General features: G+C 38.8%; 1 protein-coding gene and 2 long non-coding RNA genes across 15 annotated transcripts in view; 2 read left to right on the top strand and 1 right to left on the bottom strand.

Annotated features, from left to right (window-relative positions):
- The first annotated feature begins 7282 nt into the window (after positions 1 to 7282).
- LOC120751258 (uncharacterized) lies at positions 7283 to 9682 on the top strand. Its single transcript, XR_005700340.2, has 3 exons — positions 7283 to 7332; positions 9474 to 9521; positions 9625 to 9682. It is a non-coding gene; the product is annotated as an uncharacterized LOC120751258 (long non-coding RNA).
- Positions 9555 to 23965, bottom strand: LOC120751257 (uncharacterized). Of its 2 annotated transcripts, XR_005700339.1 has the most exons (5): positions 23854 to 23965; positions 20710 to 20951; positions 17557 to 17673; positions 10900 to 10996; positions 9555 to 10457 (listed from the first exon to the last, which is right to left on the bottom strand). It is a non-coding gene; the product is annotated as an uncharacterized LOC120751257 (long non-coding RNA). The 2 variants fall into 2 exon arrangements; XR_005700338.1 differs by lacking the exon at positions 10900 to 10996.
- The window catches only part of COL19A1 (collagen type XIX alpha 1 chain), a 188530-nt gene continuing 186479 nt past the window's right edge, over positions 23352 to 25402 (top strand). For 4 of the 12 annotated variants that reach the window (XM_040060807.2, XM_040060803.2, XM_040060810.2 and 1 more), the window contains exon 1: positions 23352 to 23451. Coding sequence is in view for 6 of the 12 variants with exons in the window: in XM_040060799.2 (XP_039916733.1) it covers positions 25094 to 25135 (42 nt within the window). In the remaining 6 variants the exon portion in view is untranslated. Of the gene's footprint in view, positions 23452 to 24434; positions 24663 to 24761; positions 25136 to 25402 lie in introns of those variants that run through there. The other 8 variants (XM_058420083.1, XM_040060801.2, XM_040060800.2 and 5 more) reach the window with 6 other exon arrangements.

Below are 25402 nucleotides of genomic sequence, written 5' to 3'. Positions count from 1 at the left end.
GCCGCGTGTCTTAGTCTGTGCTTTGCTCTAAGTGCTGCATGCAAACAATCATGGAATCATCAGGATTGAAAGAGACCTCTTAAAATCGTCCAGTCTGAGGTCCACCCGGCACTTGGCACTGTAACTCCTGAACCACTAAACCGCGTCACCCAGCACCAGATCCGGACACCTCTTGTTTCACTTCCAGGGGTGGGGACTCCACCACCTCCCTGGGCAACCTGTTCCAATGCCTGACCACCCCAACAGTGAAATTCTCAACAATATCTATTCTGAATTTCGCCTGTCTTGTCTTAGGGCCGTAAGGTTGGGTGCTGCAGGAGTTCCCAGGGATAGCCCAGGGCCCTGTCCGAAGCGTGGGCTGCTGTGCCGGGTGTCTGCTGGGTGCACAGGCAGCTTAGGGGTGGAAATGTTTATGAACCTCGGTACAAGGGGCTCGGAGACCTAAGGCAGGGGGTGGCCACATTCATGTCCTGAAACAATAGATACGTTTTCTATGTGTCGGTTTGCTGTGAGAACAAACATACACCAAGTAAGAGGAGGTTGAAATTCTGACTCTTTTGATTGTAGCCTTCTGAGAAGAGACTGATTTGGGCAGTGGAGGTCAGCCTGGGAGGGAGGAAGTTCCAGGTGCTGTGAGGCTGGTGGGACTGATGGGAGCTCCTGGTATCAACAGTGTTCATGAGCCAGGTGTGAGGTCAGGTAAATGGAAGGACTTCTTGTGGGGTCATCGCCTTGAGAGATCTGTTGACTAAGGGGTTGTGAGAGCCTTATCCCAGACTGGGTTTTGCCCCTGCTAAGACTTAATTTTTATGAGGGACCATTTATATAGGACAGTAGTGTATGGTGGTGCTTGTGAGCTATATCCAGGGCATCTGAAGTGTGCGCTCCGGTGGATGAGTTCTCTCAGGAAAATGTACTTGATGGTGTGATTTGTAACGAAGTGTAGTAAGTTTGCTGGGCTTCAGTTTGCTGGGACAGTGTTGTGACAGCGCCCACAAGCTATGTGTGGAGTGTTTGGGGCAGCAGGTGTTCAGAGAGGCTCGCAGCTTTGCAAGAAAGGGACCTGTGTTTGGGAGGACAAGAGAATTGGAAGCTTTGCCTCAGAGCAGTGGATGTATGCTGTATTTCTCAATTTGTTGTCAGGGCAGTGTGGAAGGCACTGGCATGTGTCAGCATTCATGAAATGAGTGATAATGGAGCTGAGGAAGGTTCTGGAGAGCTTATAAACCTTGCAGGTAGGATCTGCAGGGGCTGTGTTCGCTCACGGAGGGAAATGTTGCTTGCAGGGTCAAATACCTGTGCCATATATTAAGTTACTGTGAGAACAGTGCAGGTGGAAGCAAAATGAAGTGAATATTCACAAGGTGCTTGGATGGTTGGGTGCAGTTTTTAGGTGAGCTTCTGGCATTGCAAGGGAGGGTCTGCTGATGGAGAAGAGGTATTGTTTGGGGGGGCTCATTCTGGAGGGGCAGGTGTTTGTGCTGTGTGTTGTTTGGTGTAAGGGCATGGGCAGCAATCAGGTGGCTGTGCAGCTCCTGAGCTAAGTGGATAGTTCATGACAACCTGTGTGAGCTTGTAGTCTGATAAGAAAAGCAGCAGATACTGTATAACTATAATTAATTGCAGGTCAGTAAGCAGATTGTGTACGTGCTTTTAGTTGGAGGCTTAGGGTTTTTTCTTTGTGTATTTTACTATTAATGTGTATGTATTATCTCCACCAGAGAAAATATTTCCCTGGATGTCATTACTATTAAATATGTATGCTGTGATTCAAAACTGCCTAAGAGCCCATGAAGAATTAAAACCCTCAAAGAACTACATTAAAAATAAACTATTCCCAAGAGAGAAGGGAAGTAATTTGCCCTTGGAGTATGTAAAGTTTTTATGTTTTGTACAGCACACCTTTACCAATAAAATATTGCTACACCAAACATCAGGGACCTGTAACTGTTTAAGAATTAAGGCTGCTGTTAAAATTTAAAAAAAAAAAAAAGAAATGCTATAGCTCTATGCTACCAGAATTATTTTTGTTTTGACTCAATGGTAGCATGAATATTTAATTTGCTCTAGTAAATAAGCCATAAGTGTACTCCAGCATGATGAAAAAGTCTTTTTATTCTAAACAGCTGAGTTCTTATAGTTTAAGAAAAAAAACCACCCCAAAATTGTAGAGTTTCCACTAACAGAAAAATCAAATCTTTGAGTCTTTTGCTAAAATCTTTCTATATTTTTGCAGTAAATGGTAATATTAAAGAAATTCCCATCATTCTGTCAGGTCTATTCTTTCTTGGTAAATATGGTTGATAACCTAGCTTTAATTGGACAGTGGGCAAAGTTTTAAAGGTTTCAGTAAAAAATGTCATGTCCCTGTGTGTAAAATGATTACTGTAATTCATAGTTTAAAGGAAGAACTTCCATTTTTGTCAGAATGGAAGTAATACTTTTAAGTACAGTGCAGGCACAATGGAAATTTTTCTTCTCACATTACCACTATGGTATCTGAATATGATTTTTTTTTAATACCATGTCACCACTAGAATTCTGAATTCTTTTTTCTTATTCCCTACAATTCAGAGTATATAAATTAAAATAATTTTATCCCTTATTTTAATAAAATTAGCAAGTCTTTATTTGAGGAATTATCTACAAACAAAATTCAAAGGATCAATTTATTTTTTTTTACCATTGGGTGGGCCACTGCTGATGTCAAGTACACAAAGAAACAGTTTAATGGCAAAGCTAGAAATTTTTTTAAAAAATGTTCAAATAATGACCTTTGTCTACACATTGTGCCAACAAAAGTCCTGTAATCGTAAGTCTTAAAAATGGTATTCACTTTTTGTGTTGACTCTAGTGAGGAGGTGGAAATTTCACCAGTTGCTGCTATTCCTGAGGAACCTAAGACTAACATTTTTCATGCCTGTATTCACACAGCTCTTTATGTAAGAGGATGCTCATAAATTGGAGGATAAATTGGAGATCAGATTTCGGAGTACTCACAATGTCTATTGACAGCTCTACGCTTGAGGATACGTTAGTTAGATGTTTCTTGGCATATCAGGGCCATGTTTGTGTTTCTCAGTCACTGTAGGCAGCTTCTAGGATGGCTGGATGGTCCCAAGTCTACCTGCATTTTTCTCAACTGCAGTGTAATGTCATGGGGTGAAAATGAGCAAGGACAGAACAAAATTACATAAGGCAGTGGGTCAGTAAAACTAATAAATGTGAGACCATGGGTCAAGAAATAAGAAATGAGGCAACTGGTCACCAGCACAGAAGAAATATTTCCACTCTGTTCAAACAGAAGATGAGAAGAACAAATGTACTTTTTTCTGCAGAGACTTAGTGCTTGAGAGTAGGTAGATGGTTTTAGTATGAGCCAGCCAGTGAAGTAGCATCATTAATACCAAAATTGTTGATCACCTACAAGCTGAAAGATGGTGTGGTGCCACACTGAGCGCTTGGAATTCTCATGATCAGCAGTGGTAGTGTTGGCTGCAGTGCAGTACACCAGTGCTGTGTTTCCAATAGCAAGGTTAAGCTAGCATGGTGTATAGAAAAACCTCAGTAGTTCTCCTTGTTGTGCTGTTCTCTCCTGCATTTCAGTGGTGAATGTGGCTCTTTTTTGTGCCTACACACAGAAATTTGTCTTGTGCTCTTTCACATTTCTTTGCTCTTGCTAATAAAAGCTTTTCATCAGGATGCCATCATGTGCAGCAAGATCAGTGGATGCACCAGAGTGGTAGTGGATAGAAGTACTTGTGTAGGGCATCATGCATGGAGTCAAGAAGAGTACAAAAAGTGATTTCTGTAAAGGTTTTCTGGGCATGTTTGTAGCAGGGGTTGATAACTGCAACTAATAATTAACTGTCTCTATAAAATCTTTACTGTACATAAAAAAACGGGGAGGATTTTTGCGAGTCATTGAGATAATGTGTGAATGAAAATGGAATTAATAAGTCTGAAGAGAATGCTGTTGTTGTATTCCTCAACAAAATCTGATAGGCGTTGTGGTGGTAGCAGCCATAGTGTGAAAAAGTAAAGAATTATATCAGTGGACTTTCCTAAATACCATTCTCCTTTCCCATACAAGATGGTTGAATTATTAAAAAAAAAAAAAAAAAAAAAAAAGTGTTATAAAGAAAATATATAACTTAAAAAAAATTTTACTTATATTGTTTATATATAAAATAAAATCTTTGTCTAAAAAGAACCATTCTAGTAATTCTTATGTATATATGAAATAAATCCAAACTATCGAAAATGTCTTAGATGCTACTTAATAACTTATGGAATTTACTTTTACTAAAGTATTCATGTGGTAAAAAGACAGAGAAAGAAGATGATTTGTATAATAGAAAATAAAGTATATGAAACAAGACACCATCTTCATTCTGACCAGGACAAGGGATTAGAATCATACTTGAACTAGATAGTGTACATACCAACAGGGAGCAGGTGCTCCTTCTCGCTTGACTGAGCTGCTTGTGTCACCACTTGATAATCCCCCGTGTTTCAAGGGGGCTGAAAGCATGTGGGCTAGTGGCAATGCCGTATTTTAAAATTCCCTTATTAACTCTACTTGTTTGGTTTTTTTTCATGTTAGAAGAGAAGATAGTGAAGCTGGATTTAGCAATATTTGACAAAATATGTCATGGTCTTATACTTGAAGGTGTAATTATTCTTTATGTTATGTGGCTGAATCCAGTAAAACCCATAAACCTGATGGCACAGAAAACATTGGACCTAGTAGTCTCCAAGTACACACAATTAACCATTGGAAATAATAACAACTTTAAGTGCTTCACCTTCTGTGAATAAAATTGACTGTAACTTCTTGAAATGTCTTTTGTTTGATGTGATGTGATTTACCACTACTGCAGACCAAGCTAGATTTCTGAGATTGGTGTGTCATGCATCTCCCTTCCATCACTGTATTTCAGTGCTTCCTAAGTCTTATTTAACCAATAGCACAGCTTTAGGTTTCTCCATAAACACCACATAATTGTTTCAATAAGTCAGCCAAGACTCCATTTTCTTCATGCAGGAAAAGCCAAATCTTTATTGTATACGTCATATTTTACAGAATGCACTGTGTCAGATCTTATTGGTGGACAATACATTCACACTCAGTTCACTGATCAGTACATGGTATTTTGCATATCTATCAAATTCGTGTATTTTTAGTTAGTTTACGTATTTTTTTCTACTGATTCTCAGGAGACTGATCTTATTGTTTATGCAGGTGCTAGTTGTTTTTCACCCAGGAATAGGTTGTTGTGTTAATAAGCTCTCATACCAAGACTGTTTTCACATCAGAACTTGCAAATTACTTAGCTGCACTTAGAAGAAATGACAGGCTAGCTATTAATTTAACAGAGCAGGCATGATTTTATTTTGTATAATCCTTCTACCTGTCTATGACAATTAATAGTTAATTTTCACTCTGAGTTTGATTTTCTGCTGTACCCACAAACTTGGATGTCATTTACTGCTTGTTTAATATAGAAAAGACAATATGATGCCGCCTTCACATCTTTGCTGCTTGTATTGCTTCCTTATTCTAAAATGTTACCTTTTTTCAAGATCCTCAGTCATGGCTATGTTTTCAGAGTGCTTGGATTAAGTGCAGTCTATAATTTTTCACCAAGAGAAACCTTATTTTCCCTTTAAACCTTTTTCAATATCAGTAGTTTATACTGATGTATCAGTGACTCAACATTTACATTAAAATAGGGACAAGGTTTTATGAACCTTATGAAAATTTCAGTTTAACTTGGTTTAAATCAGCTCAGTTCTTATTTTGGGTAAGAATACGGAAGAAAACAGTTTTCAAAAGAAATGATGATGTCATGATGAAGAAAATAGATGGTCCCATTGGGTTGGGAATAAGGTTTTTTCAATATTTAGTGGAATTGAGGAGAAAAAAATCCATGAAGTGGGTAAGCAAACAGTGATGTTCTCCCCAGCATACACATCAGGACCTGCATATTGTTTTTCAGATAGCCCAAGTCATTGGCTGAATCACCTTTTTTGGAGGCTCAAGATAGACTTTCTGTGCCATCAGTTCACCTATTTATCATGTCCTTCTCAACAAGAATTTTATTGTAAATTCCATGAAATTATTATATAAATAATTTGCATCACTTTGTATAATCAGTATATATAATAATTGGAGTACTTAAAATTGCAAAGCCCAGCCCCTAAAATGTGACTTTCTAACATGTAAAGAAAAAACTGGCATAGTTTGGGACTAGTAAATTCTTTATGAAAGCACAGAACTGTCACAAGGTGAAGAGGAATAGCTAATCTATGCACTGTGTGTTTTCTTGTTCTGGTAGTATTGAAGATGGGTAAAAGGGTTTGGGTTTTTTAAAGTTTTTGTTTATTTTGGAACAAAGGTCATCCTTCTAAAAGTCAGAACATGCAAATAGAAATAAGAAGTTGAGTCAGAAATTTAGAATAAGCCAATGGGAGAGTTTAGAGTGGTTTTCTTTTCATGAATTGCTAAAAGCTGCATAGTAATGTTTATGAAGGTTCTTTTTTATTCTTGGTACCATGGTTTGCTACTTGAACTAACCCAGAATTTTAAAAAGTAAGTTTGAGGGCAGAAGAGGTGAATAAATTCTCAGAACATAGAGAGTATAGGTTATTTTCTTTAAGAAGAGCTGTTAAAACAATAGAGCCTTCAAGGCTCTCAATTTTTTTTCTTTTCTGAACTCAATAATTAAAAACTTTTCTGAATGTAAATTATAGTTCTATATGAAGTGTTAAGAACAAAAGTAATGTGAACTTCCACAACAGAAGTGTGTGAACATTCCCACAACAAAAATGAATGTGAATGTTTTTTTCCCATGAAACTTTAAGCTTGCAGTTTTCAGAGGAAAAAAGAGAATTCCACTGTATTTTTATCATGGCACTAATCAAACAATAAACTGACTCCTTCATATTAGAACATCTTAAGTACTGTTTTCTGCATGTTTGTCTGAAATTATTAAAGGTTCTGCTAGTCTTTTGTACATGGGAAAACCACAGCCAAGGCATAAACTTGGAAGAAAATGGAGATCTTCCCAGGATGCACCAAAGAAACAAGATAGAAAGTAAGCAAAACAATAGATTAAATTCTGACCCTCTGCATTTAACGGAAAAGCTGCCACTATGTTTAGCTAAGTACTGATACTACTGGGATGGGCACAGTGTAATCATCATTATGCTCCATGGACAGTGAGTTGCTTTGGTGTCTGTGTCAAAAAGTCACACAGAATTTTTGATAGTTTAGAGTATGACAAGTGTGAGCCAAGTGAGGAGTACCTTCTTCTGCACAGAAACAAAGTAAGTAATTTGGAATCACCATCTTGGAAAAGATGCTGCTCAAGGAGAAGTAATAGAATTTTAAAGGTTCTGACTGGCACAGAGAATAAAGGACAATTAGTCATGCTCATATCAAAAGAAAATGGGCACAAAATAAATCAACAAGTAGCAGACTTAGAGAATGCTTTGGAAAATTTAAACAAAAAGATACTCTTAACATATGATTATTTGAATACCAACTATGCATATGTTAAAAATTAATAGAGAAATTCATGGATGAGAGGTCTGTCAAGCAGTATTAAGCACCAGTACAGAGAAACAGACTCCAGCTCAGAAGGTCCCTAAGCAGGGACTGCCAGAAAGGACAGGATCTGCAAGGGAAGATTTTTAAGCTTTCCCTGTTTTCCAAAGGGTTTGCTGTTGGCACCAAAAGGTCAATATAGGAAGTTGTACAGTCTTTCGGTCATTTCACTTACTGTCTTTCAGATAGTTCAGCTCAGTATGCCTGTTCTAGGATATCAACAAAGGCTGGGGTTTGTCAATTTGATGGTGTTAGAGAGTAATCTTCATGATAAAGGTGAATTTCTTCTGGCTCAGAAGACTGATTCAAAGCCATCTACATTATTTAAACCCAGCATACGGACTGCGTAAAGAATCCTGGGCAGCAAGGGCTGTCTAGCAGCAGAGAAGAGGCTATTTTTATATTATTATGAACAGTACAAACAAGGTAAGCCTCATCTCTCAAAATCGGCCTTAAGCCCATACCCAGGAGCACAAGAAGCTGCCAGTTATTTCAAAACAAGGCGGAAAAGTAGGCTTAATGCTTCTATGTGTAAAGAGAGAGTTGATGAATCTAATTTTCTCAGTTCAAGAAACAGATAAAATGGAGTGAGTTCAGGGGAGGGTGACCAGGTTGTTGGACTGTGTAATACTTGTTTTGTGTGGAGAGGGAGGGAGCCCACAGAAGAGATGGCTGTGGGGTCCAAACAGCAGGCTGGCGGGGAGGCAGGCCAGACAATGGAGTCAGTGGGGTACAGTAGAAGTGACCATAAACATACATTAAAATAGGAGGATCTGGCTGTCTGACTGAGGAAAAAAAAAAAAAAAAAAAGAAAGAGTAAGGATAATTAACCAGTGGAGCAAATAGTGCCGATAGGATTTCCTACTCATGACGGTTTACAAAATTTGAGTGACAAAACCTTGAGCAAGCTGGTCTGGATTCATTGTGATCCTGTTTTGAGCATAAGATTGGTTAAGATACGGGCCAAGACTCACTTCCAACCTGAGCACATCAGTGATTAATGCCACTGACACAGCAACTCTATTTAGATAGAAAAAAATATTTTGGAGAATGCAAAGGAAAACATTATTTTCAACAATTGCACCAGGAATTGGATAGTAGGGCAGTAGCACAAAACAATATCCTAGAGGAAGAATGGCATGAGATCATGGCTTCTGACTGTGAAGTTTATCATTAAGACCTTTTTGATCAATAGTGGCATAGCAGTAGTTACCTCTGTAGTATTGAGTTCACAAAAGAGCAAATTATTCTACTTTCTGCCATTTCTGTCCTATCTAAAATGTATGTTCTGTAATGATGTGGATCATTTATCTGTTAGTTTTTAGTGAACATGGATACAAACAAACACTGCTCTGTATGTGCCTGTAACTTGAGACAAACACTTTAAACATGTGGAGTCAAAAGAACTGATTCTGGCACTGAAACAGGTTTCCTAGAGGAACTGTGGATGCCACAATGCTGCCAGTGTTCAAGACCAGGTTGGATGGAGCTTTGAGCAACCTGGTCTAGTGAAAGGTGTCCCTGTCCATGGCAGGATGATAAGAGCTAGATGAACTTTAAGGTCCCTTCACACCCCAAACCTTTCTATGATTCTAAACCATCTGTGCGGAGCCAGGCATGTGTATGCACATAGTGAGGAGCAATCTCAGTCTTGATCCAATATTGAAAGTTCCGGCTTGTACAATGTTTGTTCTACAAGACCCAAAGGAATGCTAGGGCCTCAAGCTACCACTAAGACTTGATGTTCCCTGTACCCGGTAAAGGAAACAGCAGAGATGAATGCATGTTACAGTAATACTTTTTCTTCTATGTTTTTGACAAGGACTTGGTTTAAGGTACTTTTCCTGTTCATTTCCTACAGGCGAACTGCTTTCCTCTTTGGATTGCAGTTGAATAATCCCTGAAGGAGGTAAGGGAAACAGATAGTATTAATAGACGAACATTTAAATCACTATTTTTAATCGGTGATTCAAATAAATAATTTTTAATCCATTTATAATTACAAACCACAGCGATTTCAGGTGTAAGAATCCCGTTCCAGCGGCGGAAGCCTTGCTGGGCGATTCGGGGCACTTCCGCTGTTGTCCAGCAGAGGGCGGCAGCGGCGCAGGTCTCCAGAGCCGTTTCCGCGCGGGAGGTTTGGCAGCGCTCCCAGGAGAGCCTGAGATCGCATCTCGCAAGCACCACTTGGAGAGAGTCCCCATTTCCGCAGAAGTTTCAGCATAGCAAGAACTTCGGGAGTTGGTGTGTAATATATGAAGGATTTATCTTTTCAAAGTTAAGTATAAATCAGTTCTAAATCCAATTTTTCAAAACTAAAATGGACTGTTCCAAATCACTTTTCTTGTCGAGCTCTGTCGCTATTGATGGCACCATTGCTTTCCAAAGCATTCAAGCCTATGATACAGTGCCATCATAAAAATTTCCATTTCTGTAGATATGCATGGCTAGAGCTTACCTAAACTCTGCTATTTCTTCACTATATATTCAAGTAAGAATTTGTTTCTATTAATGTATGACTAACGTTTCTAAAACATTCTTTTCAATATTTGCAACCACAGCATTTCCATTTTGAACTCTGATAATCTGGTAATTCAAGAACAGACAGAAAAATCATAATAAATATGGTCCTGTTGATCTTTTCACTTTCATCTTCCAGTCTCTGTTGGTCTCTTATTTGTCTTGTTGGTCTCTTAGAAAGACACACTAATAGGAGCTTGTAAAATCCTGTATCTCATCTAGGTATTTACAGATCTTGGTGACTGCTCTCCTTCCCTTGTCTTATAAAAGCAACAATTTTGCTTTGTCACAGAAGTGCTCAGGTTATTTCCTGGATTCTGTCCACCTATTATTTTGGTGCCAAAATAACAATAACAAATATTATTATTTAGTATTTTTTCAGTGAAAAATAGTAGAAATATATGTTTATGTAAAATGATGCATGTCAGAGATTCACTTAAATGATTATGTATTTGTGTGAGTATTTGCTTTGCTATTAAAAACCTTTTCACTTCTGTTTTTTTCACTGGGTTATTATTTGCTTTCTTATAGTCACCAAATTAAACAAGCCCACCAGAAATTTTGCTCTGTTTAAGGTAACTGTTTGCTACAATGTCCCCAAAGTTTTAACCAGAGGAAAGAGCAATACCCAAAAGAACCATGTGCACAGGCCGTACTTTCTGTAGAAGCAAAGGACATCAAAATATCCCACAAAGTATGCTCTTAGTCACTCCAAGAAGAAAAACCCTGGTGGGAATCTGATATGAAGAAGAGTTGAAAATACATACCCAGATGTGGGTAGCCAAATTTTTTGACCATCATTCTTTGGCTAACGTTTTCCTGGTTTTTCCATGTTGACTGCATAAAAGATGTAGAGCAAGATGTCTGCAAAGAATACACAGTTTGCTTTCTGTGTCAGCATGTTTGCTATTTACAGGAGGGTGTTTTTTGGCATGGGAGTGGTCTTTGATGAGCATGGAAAAGTCTTCAGGGCACCTCATAGCAGTCTACACACAGAGCAAGGTCATTGAGAAAAATGAAGCTGAGCGGTTTGAAAGTACACGATGGGAGGATGCCAGCTGGGCACAAGTGGAAACGAGAGAGATTCCCACTGGATATGAAGAGAAATCTCCTCACCATGAGGACAGTCAAACAGAGGAGCAACATCTCTGCAGAGATGTTGCCTTCCTTCCCGGCAGCCTTCAAGACCTGATTTGCTTCACTACCTGCTGCTGAATACTATTTTTGTAGCACTTGACACCAGTACTCTTACACTGGTAAAATTATTCTGTTGTAGATTTGCTTAAATTTCTCCCTGCTTTACCTGGTGTAATCAGCTACTTTTCATTTTGTTTGTTACATTAGATACCAGTTCAACTTTGCTGTGTTTGTGCACAGTCTCCATTGTGCAAACTCTATACTGTTACCTATAACACTACAATGTAAATGCCATCTAGCAGGTATATATGTTTTGCCATTTTCTATGATGTGACTGACGCTTGTTGATCTTTCATAAATTATTCCATTTGTATTTTTGTGCTCTTTTAAGCAGCATTCTCAGAGTGTGATATTTTCTAGCATTCTACAGGTTGATTAAAACCATTTTCCAATGTGTAAGTAATTGTATTATGACTGTTACTACACTCACCATCATCTTTGCTCATGTGTGGTTTCACACTGATCACCTTTGAAGTCCTAGCCGTTGCAGATGTTATCAGGTTTTATTCCATTTGGGTTTTTGTTGTGTTGACTTGTGGCATAATTCCAGCAAATAATACACTACACCAATGAGTTGAAAATACGAGTACTTTCTTTAAACATACCTGACATCCAAAGGATAAATTTCAAAATAAATCAAAAGCATTCATTTTTGCTGTTACCAGCTATTTGCTCCTTCACAATGGGGTTCTAGATATATCTATACTGGTTTTTGAGAGTATTCATATGCCTGCCACTAAAATTGGACTGGTTTTGTAAGTAAAGCAGGTCTGCAAACAAGGCCTCAGTGCACATTTTTGTATGAGATAAAGCAGCTCTGAATGATAGTAGCACACCATCCTACTTGATGGTAGTGACTAATCAAATATTTTTTAAAAATAAGCAGTTACGAGTTAGATGAGACATTGCTAAGCAACTTCAAAATTTGTTTCAGTTCTACTTTTCCAGTTTTACAGTTGTCAGAAAAATAACGTTCTCACATGTACTTAGAACATTCCCTTCAAATTTGGAGATTGCTCAGCTGGCTTGAAGCAAAACTATCACATTACTGCTAGATAAATATCATTAAATTGAGTGCAAGGCTTTGCTTTCCTTGTCTAGAAAACATTGTGAACAGCTTGTTGTTGATATGAAGATGATTCAGTAGGAAATAATGTCCATTTTTGTAGGGTGATTTAAGATTGCCGAGGAAAAAGGTGATACAGTGAAATCAAATACAAAGTTTTATTTGTGGGAGCAAACCTTACTGAGCAGCATACAGCACTTTGGAAAGTTGAAACATTTTAAGGGAGGTAACAATAGCTTCACACACACTGGGATGGCTTAAAAAAAGTTGGGATTTAACAGAAAGAAATGCAAAGTAGCAGTAGTGTAGCTGTGTTACTGCTTTATATGGTATTGATCGTGCAACTGCCATTGTGCTAGCTTCTGCCATCCAAGCATTCTGCTTCCTAATTGATGTCAATGAGAAGGAATGGTTCCAGAAAAAGATTCTAACCAACCAAACAAAAAACCCACCTACCACAAAACCACAGCGCTTTGTAGCAAAAAACCAGATGAAATAAAACAAAAGCTCCTCACTCCATCTTTGTTATTCAGAAGGAGTTGAGAATGGCCTGTTTGTACATAGAAATAAGACTTCTGATACCATAAGACTATTTAACAGATAAAGGCATATGATAATCCAACCAAGCAGTCTCTTTCTGGTATATTTATTTCTTAATTGTGCTCTCTCTGGGGATGACATTGGTCTTTCTGTTTGGAGTGAAATCCTGGCTTCACTGAGGTCCCCAAGACTCCTAACACACAGCACTAGCCACTACGGGGAGGTCATGGAAAGCAGGTGTGACATTCTGGCCCAAATGAAGTTTATGCCAAAGCATACACAGACTCAGTGAATTCAGAATTTCACTCTAAATTGCAGCCTTTCCACGAGACTAGGCGGCCACCGAAGGTAGAGTCTTGACTCTCTGACTTCAGTGGGATAGTTCTGCTTTTATTCTTAAGTCCTGCTCAGCCTGGAGACCCTACCTAGTGGAAAGCCTAAGCCCAAGAGTGCTGGCCCGTCCCCCGCCGTGGCTTTTCCCCCAGGGGGCAGGGCCCATGGGCAATACCCAGAGGCATTGCCCCATCAGTTTTCAGGGGGAGGAAACAGGATTAGGTTACATCTCAGTGAGGGGGGTGGGCACAGCTGGACAGGGACAGATAGAAAAGAACATTACAAATATAAACCCAATTAATGCACCACAACACTAAATAAATAAAAAAAAACTTAGCAAACTTCCCACACTCAGCAGAAAAACAGAGGTATTTTAGTTGCACTGACTTTCTAGTTCTCTTTTGCTCATGCTTTCCAGTGTAGCTGGAAATCTCCAGTGAGATTCTAGAGTGGAACTATATAGCAGTGGCATCCTGCAAGCAGCACAGGAGAGAACAACCATGTGCTAAATATGCAAATCTCACAGCAGACGGCAGGGTCATTAATGGAACTGGGAGCAGTCCCATGGGAGAAAGTTTATTTCAGGAAAAACAGTAAGAAAAGGAATGACAAAAATTTCTTTCTAGGTAAGGATTTTTTTAGCATGTTTAAAAATATTTCAGTTTATAAATGAATCATACTGACTTTTTTTTAGTGTTATTTAAGCAGAAATTAAGTTGACGAAGCTATTTTCAGGGGGGTTTCTCATTGTGCTATTTTAATAGTAAAGGGTGTTTCTTCTATTTTCATTTTTCCCTGAGTTGTGGTGTTCTTGTTCTTAATGCTGGTAAGTTTTCTGTGAATCATTGTCAAATGCATTTCTCAACTGTCAAAGTTGTGAAGACATTTTAATACATATTTTAATTTCAGAGAAAAGAAGCTGAAGGGGTAGGTGGGGAAACTATGGCTCCCCATAATTATGGCTTAATTTTGGATTAAATATTTCTTAAGGCATCACAAGCATACCCCTTGGCTACATCAGAAAAGTGAGATCCAATCCTTAATCGAGTCTGATTTATAGGGTTTTTTGTCCATGCTCACTTACACATCTGGAATGAACCATATAATGATGTTTCACTCTTGTCTCCATTTACTGATAAACAGAAAAACTTACTCTAAAATTGATAACATCATAAAAAAGAACTGCCTTGCATAGTATTTTACACTGAAAGAGGTTGAATAAGTCTGATTGCATCAAGATTGGCTTGTATTTCATTAACAAAGGCATGAAAAGAAATCTAGCCCAACACATTTGGCTACGATATATCAAAGGATACCCTGGTATCTCAATTTTTATTTCTGTTTCTTTCTTTTTGTCTTATGGCCTCAACTCCTGACTCTCATACTGGTAAATAATTCAAAGATAGAGTAGAAAATCACTGAATTAGTCTATGTTTTATATTTTAGATATCTTAGTTTCCATAGGCGAGCAGCGACAGTCTCCCCTGTGGTAGATGTTACCCTGCCTCCTGTCCCTTTTCCTTGTACGGTTTTCTTTGCCTTGTCTCTCCAGTCTAGAGACAGCTGTCATCATGCAGGCAAGGCAGAGGATTGGGGAGTCTGATGGGACAGAGTTTGAACTCAAAGTGATGGCGATAGCATAGACTAAGAAGTAGTTAGGACTTCTGAATTAACTTCTGACATGAGAAATTATAGTAAGGTGGGGATCTGAGCAGTTATGACTACATCTCTGTTGCCTCGGACCATCTAGAATACAAGCGGAGAATGCTCTTTTACAAATTTTAATGTTTAGCTTTAATATTCTGATAAAATCACTGGAGTGGAAGTCCTCTACTGAAAATACTACTTAAATTTTTATCATCTCTTAGATAATAGATTATATTTAAAAAATGATATGCACACCTTTGCTATAGGACAAGGTAAGTTTGTGTTAATGAAACTCTAGAGGAGACCTGCTCGGAATGTAAAAGGAAGGCCTTTATGTAGATGTAACTGAAAATTCTTATTTAATCACATCTGTTGCAGGCAATGCTTGTGGGATATTTATTTAAGTCCTCTGTATATTGGATTTGACTCAGTTTTTTAGTATCAATTTCATTTGTGAACAATTTACATAATTATAAAAATGTATTGTAGTAGTATAGGTTATTTTTGTGGTTAACTTTTAGCCGTAAAAAGAATATAAATATTTCTAAGTACATAAGACTACCTTATCTAAAGATATCTAAAAGCTGTGCTGGTTGTAAAGTTTATTTAAACTGGTTGAAAGTCCTATAGATTCTATAGTCCTACAGATTCCATAAAACCTTTAACCATGCCCAGATTCAGTTCAGAAACTAAGGTGTCATATTGAAGTTAAGAACACTGTCACTCTAAAATCAAGAGAGACACTTATAAAGAACAGACCTCAAATCTGTATTTTCCAAGGGAAATTACACCTTTAATTTAGACATCTCAGGTGCCTCATACAACTTGCATTCAGGTTTCACCCCACTTGCTGTTTGCTTACACGTGTAGACAGGAGCATAACTCGCTTCCACAATTCCCTTGGCCTGAAATGACTGATAATGCTTAAAACTGGATTTAAACTTGTGATTAAGCTACTTTTGGTTTATTATCTCTGTGGTTTTCACACCACAGGAACACCAAAAATCAAGTGAATATGTGTAATCCTTTGTCTTGCTGTAATTGCAGAAGCGTGCTTTGATGTAGACAGCTTCTTTCTCTGTGCATTGGTAACACTTCTCCAGAGGTTTGCTGTGATGTACCACAGGCAGCCATGGGATACACTCAGACTCCCACTGATTTATGTAGTAAAGCTCAGTATCAGGGAGGACTCTGAAGGAGGCTTGCCAGATTTGTCATTTGGAACTAGGCTAGTCTAACTTGGCAGTCAAACCCAGGTTCTGATTGCAAGAAATAATTTTGTGGGAATGATAAATCCTGTGTAAGAAGAAATGTGCTCCTCATGCAAGCTCTTGTTTGTGGTAATGTATTATTCTTCTTACAAGCCTTCTGTGGTTAGGGGTTTTTGGGTTTTGTTTGTTTGATTTGTTTTTTTGGTTTGGGTTGTTTTTTTTTTTCCACTCCTGCCAACAGATTTGGCATATTCTGTTTTAGCCTATTTTTTTCCTAATTTTATTCTCCAGGCATCAAATCCTCCATTGAAGTAAATTTTAAAGTTCCCTAAAGACAAGTGAAGTATCTGTAACTTATTAACTGTTCCTTAAAGAAGTAACCTCTATTCTACGTTCTGGGAAATGGAACAATATCGAAACAGGAGAGACAAGCTCAATGTCGCTGATGAATCTTTGAGCAACTCAGTCCTAGAACAGTTTGTGAGTTCTTATTTATTCTTATTTTTTAACAAATCTGACCTTTTAGTTTTAACACATGAACCAGAATTACTTCTTCACAAATAGGTTTGAAAGCATATCAAGCTACGATTATTCAAAATAAAAAAAAAATTGACAAACACAATTTTGTTACAAAAACAAAGGTGTTTCCTTCAGAAAAGTGTCTTCCCCTTTTAAAAGCCCAGAAAGATAAAGAGCTAATTTGTACGCCTCATGGACTGATAGGGGTGGAGCCAACCAAGGATTGTTGGAAACAATCCACTGTGACAAAGAACAAGATATGGCTGGAGAAGAGCAGGGGACACACGGAGGTGAGGCAGCACTTTTCTGGGAAAAAACATTCTTGTTTTGGCTCCTGGAGATAGCTACAACACAGTACAGCACTGGCACTGGAATGAGGTGAAGAAGTTGGCATGGACTGTAAGGGAGGATCAAAACCACACAAGATCCCTGAAGCCCTCCAACCCATTTCCTGAAAGGTCTAGAAGAACGAATTGCACACACTAACTGATTTACTTAGAAAGAAATTTAACTCTAGGGCTACAAGGGCTGCAAAGGCAACAAAACTGCATCTCCATGAAGTCTGGGTGCATCAGCTGGATCAACACTGGAGCTAGGACTGGAGATCCTTTCCTTCCTTTCCTTCCCTCCCTCCCTTCCTTTCCTCCCTTCCTTTCCTTCCTTCCTTTACTTCCTTCCTTTACTTACTTCCTTTCCTTCCTTTCCTTCCTGTCATGGGCTTACCCTAGGAGATCAGGATGTGAACATGTCTGTCATGTAAAAATATGATCTCACTAAACAGTCGCCAGAATAAGCTGTTTGAACATAGTTGGCTCCAGCATTAATAATTGGTTCCAACACAATTAGTCAATGGCTAATTGGCAAGATAAAGTACACAGTTTACTAACAAGATTTATCTGGATTCCACTTACCAGGAAAGGGAAGAAACCAAAGCAGTTTCTAGCAACTCCAGGCTTCATCAAGATGGCATGTTCATGCTAAATCACTTGGCCTTGCTCCAAAATTAAATTTCTCCATTGTGTACAAACCTGTTTTGATGTGCCAAAAATAAACAACTTAGAGATTGAGACAAATGTTAGTCTTGATACATTACATGGCCACGTTTGTTTTAAGAACCTCCCATTTATTTAAATAGTGGCCTTTCTATGAGGCAGCATTGGAATTTGCATTCCTAGTAAACAGGAAAATTGATTTGAATTGGAGTGCATAAACACACAAATAGTCATGCTAACACGGTCTGATACGTTCTCCCTTTGGACTGTCATCTTCTATTAGTGATGAAATCCTTAGCTTCCAAAAATTCATAAATAGACAGGGTGATACAGGATGTTGACTTGCAATATGCATAGGTCAGTAGGCTTGTTTAGAGGGCACGTGACAGACAGATCGTTTATCTCTTTTTGCATGCGCTTCAGTCTTACTTCTAGCTGCAGTCTTTTAGAGGCTACTGAATTCAGGGTTCTTTTACATTGGAGACGATAACTAGATAGCTCTAGGCTTACACATCAAGCTTACATAAATCTACAAAACCTAGATGAGAGACAAAGTATGTGAATAGAGAGATAGATTAAATATGCACTTATTATGACTTTCTAGATTATTGTGCCTATTTATTCAGCAATAAATATAAATAAAATACTTGTCATTTTAATATTTCATTTTTTATGTCACTTGACAGTATTGAAATTGAGCACTGAAATAGAATAATAGTAAATAGCTCTGCACGAACACAGAATCCTGGATGTGTTAATATAGTTGTAGCTACTATGTTGACAAAACTGATGTTCACTATATTATCAGTTAGTATGGCATATGCAAATTTAAAGAAGTTACTTTCTGAAAATTTGAAACTCTTTATAACTGGACCTAGAAAGTGGGTTATTTATCATAGCAGTATTCCATTTTTAAATACTATTTGGGCAAATTAGCTAGCTAGAAAGAGCACAACAGTAGGAGACATTGGCTAATACTGAGACTTGAGAACTCTTAGGCATACTTGCTACAATTTAAAATCTACGCTTCATCTTGCTGAAGGTAAAAGAAATCAGGCACAGAGTATTCTCTGAGCTGAAATAATGCTGCCCATTAAGCCTGCAGGTCTTATACAGCCTAGTCTATTTGTAGGATCCTAAACTTTCCTGATACCTTTTTTTGCTATTCACCTTCCTTTTCCTAATATTTGCATTATTTAAATTTTAAATTAACACATTTTACTAATTTTTAGATGTTTTCAGACTGTGTGTAGGATTTTACCATATTCATACAGAAATATTAGGCAAGCACCTATACTTCCCAGCAAAGCTGCCTAAAACTTGGCCATGACCTTTTCATTATGTATAATGATTTCAAAGATATATGGATACTTCAATTTAAAACAAGTCAGAAGATGTGTTTTGACTTGTTTTGGAAAATCATTTTTCAGCTCTTCTCTTCCTAAATTAGCTGTTCAACCACTTACTTTTTTCATGTGCAATACAAAAGGCACCAAAAGGCATGTATTTTCTGCTTTACAGGTAGGGCAGATTCCATACGAAGGCAAGAAGAGGAAGAATTGTGGTAAACTTCAAATTTTTTCATTGTGTATGTCTTTGGTTTGTGAAACAATAGAACTTGTGGCAAACTGTTTAGGGCATGGCTATATGTGGGTATATATACATATTTATTAATAGGAAGAAAAAGGAAAGTATGCCTTTTACTAGACAAGGAACATTTTAATGCTATTATTCTTAGCATTGTTTCTCTAAGCCTACACTGATGTTTTACTGAATTCTACAAATCCAGAAGTATTTCAGGTTTGAATAATTTAGCTTTTGAATTTTTGAACTAAAACTTTAAAGAGCAGTATATACTGAGAAATGTATTTTTCTGGAATATTAATGAATACTGTTCAAGGCAGATGATAACAGCTTTTGGCATGTTTTCAACAGGTAAATATAAGCAATATATCATGACATTTATTTATTTACTTTGAAATGTATATATTTTGAATTAAAATGCCACTATTAAAAATATGAAACATATTAGGACCAGATAACACTAAACATTGGGAACAATTATTTTTTTGAGATTGGGTTTATCAGTGGCACTGGAATTCAAGATAAATGTTTTTTTGGTTTTTTTTTTCTGGTTGCTGTACCATTACATTTACTAGCAATTGGTTATTTTAAGACACGCTGTAAAGTGTCAAAGAGTGAAGACAATGCCTGAGCTAAGACAACAAATATCACAAATCTATAATGCTAAGTATTCTGTCTGTATTTTTTGGAGTTATTTTGGCCCCTCTATTGAAAATCTGAGTGCTGCTTAAGTATGCAGTAGAAGAAGTAGCAGTTGGGTTCTTTCCTTTTTGTCTCCTATAGCAGAAACGAAGTGACATTCAGCTTTTCTATTGGCTTTGCTGCTTAGGAGTGCTTAGTATGTGTGCACATGCATATAAATAATTCCCTTTTTATATAGTTTTTGCCAAAGTGCCCTCATTTGAGTGACATTTTTGCTCCACTTACATCAATGTCAAAATTTCCATTAACTTCCCGAGGGCTGGGATTCCACCTGTTTCGTCTAAGTTCACCATAGTTCAGTCTCATGTATTTAAAAGCATTTATATTTTAATTGCTTCAGTGGAATGCAGTTGTCGTGACCGGCAAATCTTGCAGAGGGCAGAAAGGATCATCTGGCAAGCAACAATGCCACATAAGGGCTTACACAACGGAACAGAAATACTGAGCACTACACTCAGTGAGAAATTGTGTGGTAAGGGGCGTTTCAAATTAATCTCCTTTTACAACATTTTTTTCAAGTAGGATGATGCTGCTTTTAAAGAGTTTTGTCCAAGTTTACAGCTTCATTCCTGTATGTCTTGTCATAAAGCAACAGTTTAAAACTCGGGTCTAACGAGATGGAGACAAATCTGTTAACACCGCACAGACAGAGTGTATTATGCAACTTGGCTGGCTTGGATATTTAATCATGACAAAAAAAGAAACAAAGGGTGAAAGTGAGTGTTAGCAACAAAGAAAAGTTTACTACAAAAATAAGTCAGTGCTTTAGTCCCCCGATTCTCTCACCTTTTCCCCCTGCATCTTGCCTGCAACTGCAGTTGTAGTAAAAGCTTTTCAGTGGAGCGGTTTTGCCTTGGCACAGGAGATGGAACGTTCTCTGCATGTCTGTGCTGAAGTATGGCTTCAAACCTAAATTTCTTTACTTTCTGCTTCTTGGTGTGTTTGCCTTGACTCTTTCCTGGATCCAGGTCTAATTCTGTCTTCTGTGTGCTTTGGCTAAACTCTGAGATAGCTGGAAAAATGTGTTGCTGCGAAGACAAGATGGGATATCATCCATTTGCTCAAGGCATCACTACTGCTTTAGCTTAGATTATCAGTTTTTCCCATACTTTCCAGATTTAAAGCAGATAAGACAACGTATGGACATTTTCTCTGGAATGCATCAGTAACTGCAGGTGAGGAATTGTTTGGGATTTCTAAGACGTTAGTGGCAACAACAGATGCATCATCAGTTGCGCCTTTGCTTCTTACGTTATGGGAGGCAGAAACAAACCATTTTTTGGAGGTCATGACAGAGGTTTTTAAAGGGCAAGATTTTTCTTGTTCCCAATTTTCATATCACTAGTCATTCAAACTGTTTTTAGTAATGTGAACAGTGTTGTACATAAATACATATGATGGCAGTCCCTAATGTGGTGCTCCTCAACTAGTATAAATCACTGTAATTCCTTATGTGAACTGGAATAATCCTGTTTAGTTGAAGATCTGGCCCAGAGTACAGGAAGCGTATGTATCAGTCAGGGAAGGTTGTAGCAGTTTCTAATTCTTCTACTTACTGCTTTTGTGCAGATGTGAAGTTTTTTTAAAAGTTGACACGGTCTAAATAAGGTATTTAGTTTTCCATCTGTAGTGTCAGTATTTTGCAAGGGAAGCTACATCCTTGGTTTAGGAATTGTTTCATTACTGCTTCACAAGAAACGAAGAACGTATTTGGGTCTGGACCTCAAAGCATTACTGAAATTTTAAGAGGCAGAAGCATTTCTTTAAAGGATAAACTGATTGTATGTGCAAACCCTTAATGCAATTAAAATGCTTAGCTACTTCAGAGCTTATACTTGATTGAAATTAATGAGACTGATTATATGCATGTAAGATGGATGAATCCAGGTATTTAGGACATGTAAAATGAAGTTAATAAAACAACTTAGAATTTTTGTAGCTTGCAAGAGCAATGAGAAATGCAGTTCTTCTCAAATTAAAAAAAAAAAAAAAAAAAAAAAAAAAAAAAAAGAAAATAAAAAAAAAAATGATGCCTTTTACGAGAGGCAGAGCTTAAAAAGGGTCTTTCAACTGAGGATCTCACAACTCTGAAACACCAAATAAGGGCTCAGCATTGAAGCCTTTATCAAATGAACAGTCTGAGGGAGAAGAGTGATTTGTCAGCTGTGGGACTGGGCTCTTGCACATCATCCTGAGAGGTAAGACAGCTTTACTTTCTATAATTTACAGAATGAGCAAGCAAGAAGTGTGACTTGCCTAAAGTTACACCACAAGTCTGTGGCAAAGCTGTGGAATAAAACACCCCAGCAGATGTGTACGCAAGCTGCAATTTCATCTTTCTCTCATGATTCTAAGTTGGGAAGAACAACAACTGTTTTGAAATTCAAACCAGGAAGATAATCATGTCTTTCCATGTGATTTGTTGGTTATCCTGGCTAGTTATCTTGATCGAAATGAGGAAACACATTCCAAAATCTGCTGAGTGGGTGGGAGGATTTTGGGTATGGGAGATGGGGGTAGTAGAAAGTTTACCCTATATATTTTCTGATCTGAAGACCAATTGGCTAAATTGATGTTAAGCTGATAAAATTTTCCTACGACCACCTTCCTTTTTTCTCCCATCAGAATGATTCAACAAGAAAAAGGTAAAATGTCTTGGAGATATATATTTTTTATATATATATATATATATAAAAATTATATATGTAAGCCCTACTTTCTGTCCTCTGTATATCTGGTTCTGGTTGTTTTAATTCTCTCTGTCTTTCTATCTGGTTCACATCTTTAAGTGAAATACGGAAAACTGCCACAAGCACGCTTTGAGAACCTGACAAAAGTGCAGTTTGGTGCATTGAGATAAGAGCCAGTGGCAGTGCTCAGTCTCATCATTTTATCACAGATAGATGACATTACAAGTGCAAGAACATTCAGGTTTTTAAATGACAGATTTTAAAAGGCAAAACAAATTTCTGTAATTTATTGTGCATTACAGCATCAGTGCCATAAATAGGTGTACTGTCTTGGTTTCTTGCATGGCTGATTTTTAAATTTATGATGAAGTATATAAAAGTATATAAAATTGAAGTACACTTACACTTAAAAGATAAAAGCTAGTTTCCACCAGTGTAGTAATGTACATAATTGGTTCTTCACAGCTAGAAACCAGATACTCTTTCATTCATGCATTCATACCATGGCTGTCTAATTTATGGAACTGTTGAGAGGGTGTTTTTTAGAGAGGTAGAGGCAAGGAGAAAAAAAAACCCAAACATTTCTTACATTGTTACCTGACTTGGGATGTACACATATGATTATGTAAAATCTGTGTCTGGGTGGCTGTTTGCTCTTTCTTGCAGAGTATTCTGTGCTCACTGAGTGGGAGGGTCACACTGTGAGACTAATAAGGACAGAGCTGCATCCCCCTCTACCACTCTTTGGAGACTCACTCCAGCAACTCCTCTGCACTACAGCAGCTCTGTACCGGCGTTTCCAGTGCTTCTGGGGAACACACCAATAAAAAAATTAAAGGTAAGCCACTCATTATTTGTAGTCAATTATCTAAACATCTTACATGTGCACACTCACACACACTATGCTATTCCTGGCTTGGTTTGGGGTGTTTTTGTTCAGGGGTTTTTGGTTTTGATTTCCAAAACTGTCATTTAAGTTTATCATTGCTAATATTAACTATGTCTTATATAAACATGATGTATACCGTAAGTTTTTAACGTCCTGTAATCAGCCTGTGCTATAGTATTCTGCTCGTGATCGTGTAAGTACATTGTATATGCCAGTGGGTGACTATAGCTATATGCGAAGATATGCAAATAAAAGCAGCCCTGCTAAATAAGCAGTAATTTACAAAACTGATTAAACTGCTGCGAGTTGCCACAATGCTGATTGCGCATATATTTGCATTTAAAAACCTACCTTGGGATTAGCACGCGTGCCGGCCGGCCTGCGCGCCGCTGGCGGGAGCGCTTTGGTGAGCGAGCAGCGGCACGGGCGGGCAGTGCCCTGCGGGGAGAGGGCACCGCGCCGGCCGCAGCCCTCGGGCAGAGCCGGGGCTGCCGCGGGCCGAGTCCCGGCCCTTTCGGCCCGCCGCGGCCCCTCACCTGCCGGCCCGGCGCAGGTGCCGCCGCAGCGCCCCTCGGCAGCGGGGCTGCCCCGAGCCGCTCGCAGGCGCCGCCGGCCCGGGCGGGCTCCCGGCCCCGCTCCGCCCCGGGGCTGCGGAGGAAGCGGCGGCGGGCGGCCGCCCCTCGCTTGCTCGCCGGGCTCCCCCGGCTCCCGGAGCCGCAGGCGGGGGCCGGGGAGACGGGGCGGGCGCGGCGGAGGGAGCCCGGGGCGGGGGCCGGGGCCGAGGCGCGGAGCCGAGAGCCGGAGAGCGGCTGCGGCAGCGGGGCGGGGGCGCTGCCCGGGCGCTCGCCCCGGCGCCGGGGAGCTGCCCGCTTGCCTTCCCGCCCGGAGGGCTGGACCCTCCCTCCCGCAAACGCGGCTCGATCCCAGGGAGACGAAGCTGCCGGCGCTGCCGAGTTAGTCTGCGCTGCCGAGGGCTCGGGTCGCTCCCGTAGGCTCCGGTGCGAGGGAGCGGAGCCTCCTGGAGCAGCCGGCGGGAGAGGCACAAGCCCGGAGGTGCGGCGGCAGCGAGGGGGTGGCAATATTGGTGATCAGAGCCCTTCGGAAAACCAGACCTCCGCGGGGCAGCTCCACTGAATTCCCGATGCCTGCTTGTAAAGCAGGTGCAGGAAATTAAATGATAATTGATTTGAACATGTATTCGCTTTGCTGCCGGTGGGAAGGCTAGAAAAGTTAACCATGATGTAGTTGCTGTCAGTTCAGTGACAGAATAGCTTTGATGATGAACAAGGTGCCTTGCGAAAATAACTATAAAAATTGTATCTTGGGTGTGTGATTTGCTTTTCTTACAGAAACTGTGATTAGAAAAAATGTTACACTTTTTCTGTTTTGCATTAAATTCATGTGTATTTATATGTCACAGTTGTCTTAGAAGGAAGCTTTTGTCCTGTAATGACAGTACCAATTTGTGTTGTTGAAGCCTGTACTTTTGTGAGATTTAAACTGGAAATTCAATATTGGCTGCTCTAGGCACTTTGCAAGGTGGAGAAATGCCACATTTTTGTTTCTTTTGTGGTTAAACTCAAACAATTGCATGTTGCCTTTGTTCCATTTGAGGACTACTTCATTAGTGACGGTAAGTCCAAACCAATATAGCTGACCAAACAATATAGCTAATATATTGAAAATTGAAAAATAATTTGGAGAGAAATATCAAAGAAAATTAGTAATTACTAATGCAATGAACATTCAGTGCCTTTACAATTAAAATCTCCAAGTTAGTATTTCTAAGGTGTTGCTTCTGAGTTTATTAATAAAGAACTAAAAAAAAATATATTTATTATCTATTTCTGAATTGGCATATGTCTTTTTTGTAGCTCCTTAAATTATACACCTGTATGTG

The sequence above is a fragment of the Hirundo rustica genome, chromosome 3 (genome assembly GCF_015227805.2).
Source record: "Hirundo rustica isolate bHirRus1 chromosome 3, bHirRus1.pri.v3, whole genome shotgun sequence".
Taxonomy (NCBI): Eukaryota; Metazoa; Chordata; class Aves; order Passeriformes; family Hirundinidae; genus Hirundo; species Hirundo rustica.
This window is presented reverse-complemented; position numbering and strand designations above follow the sequence as displayed.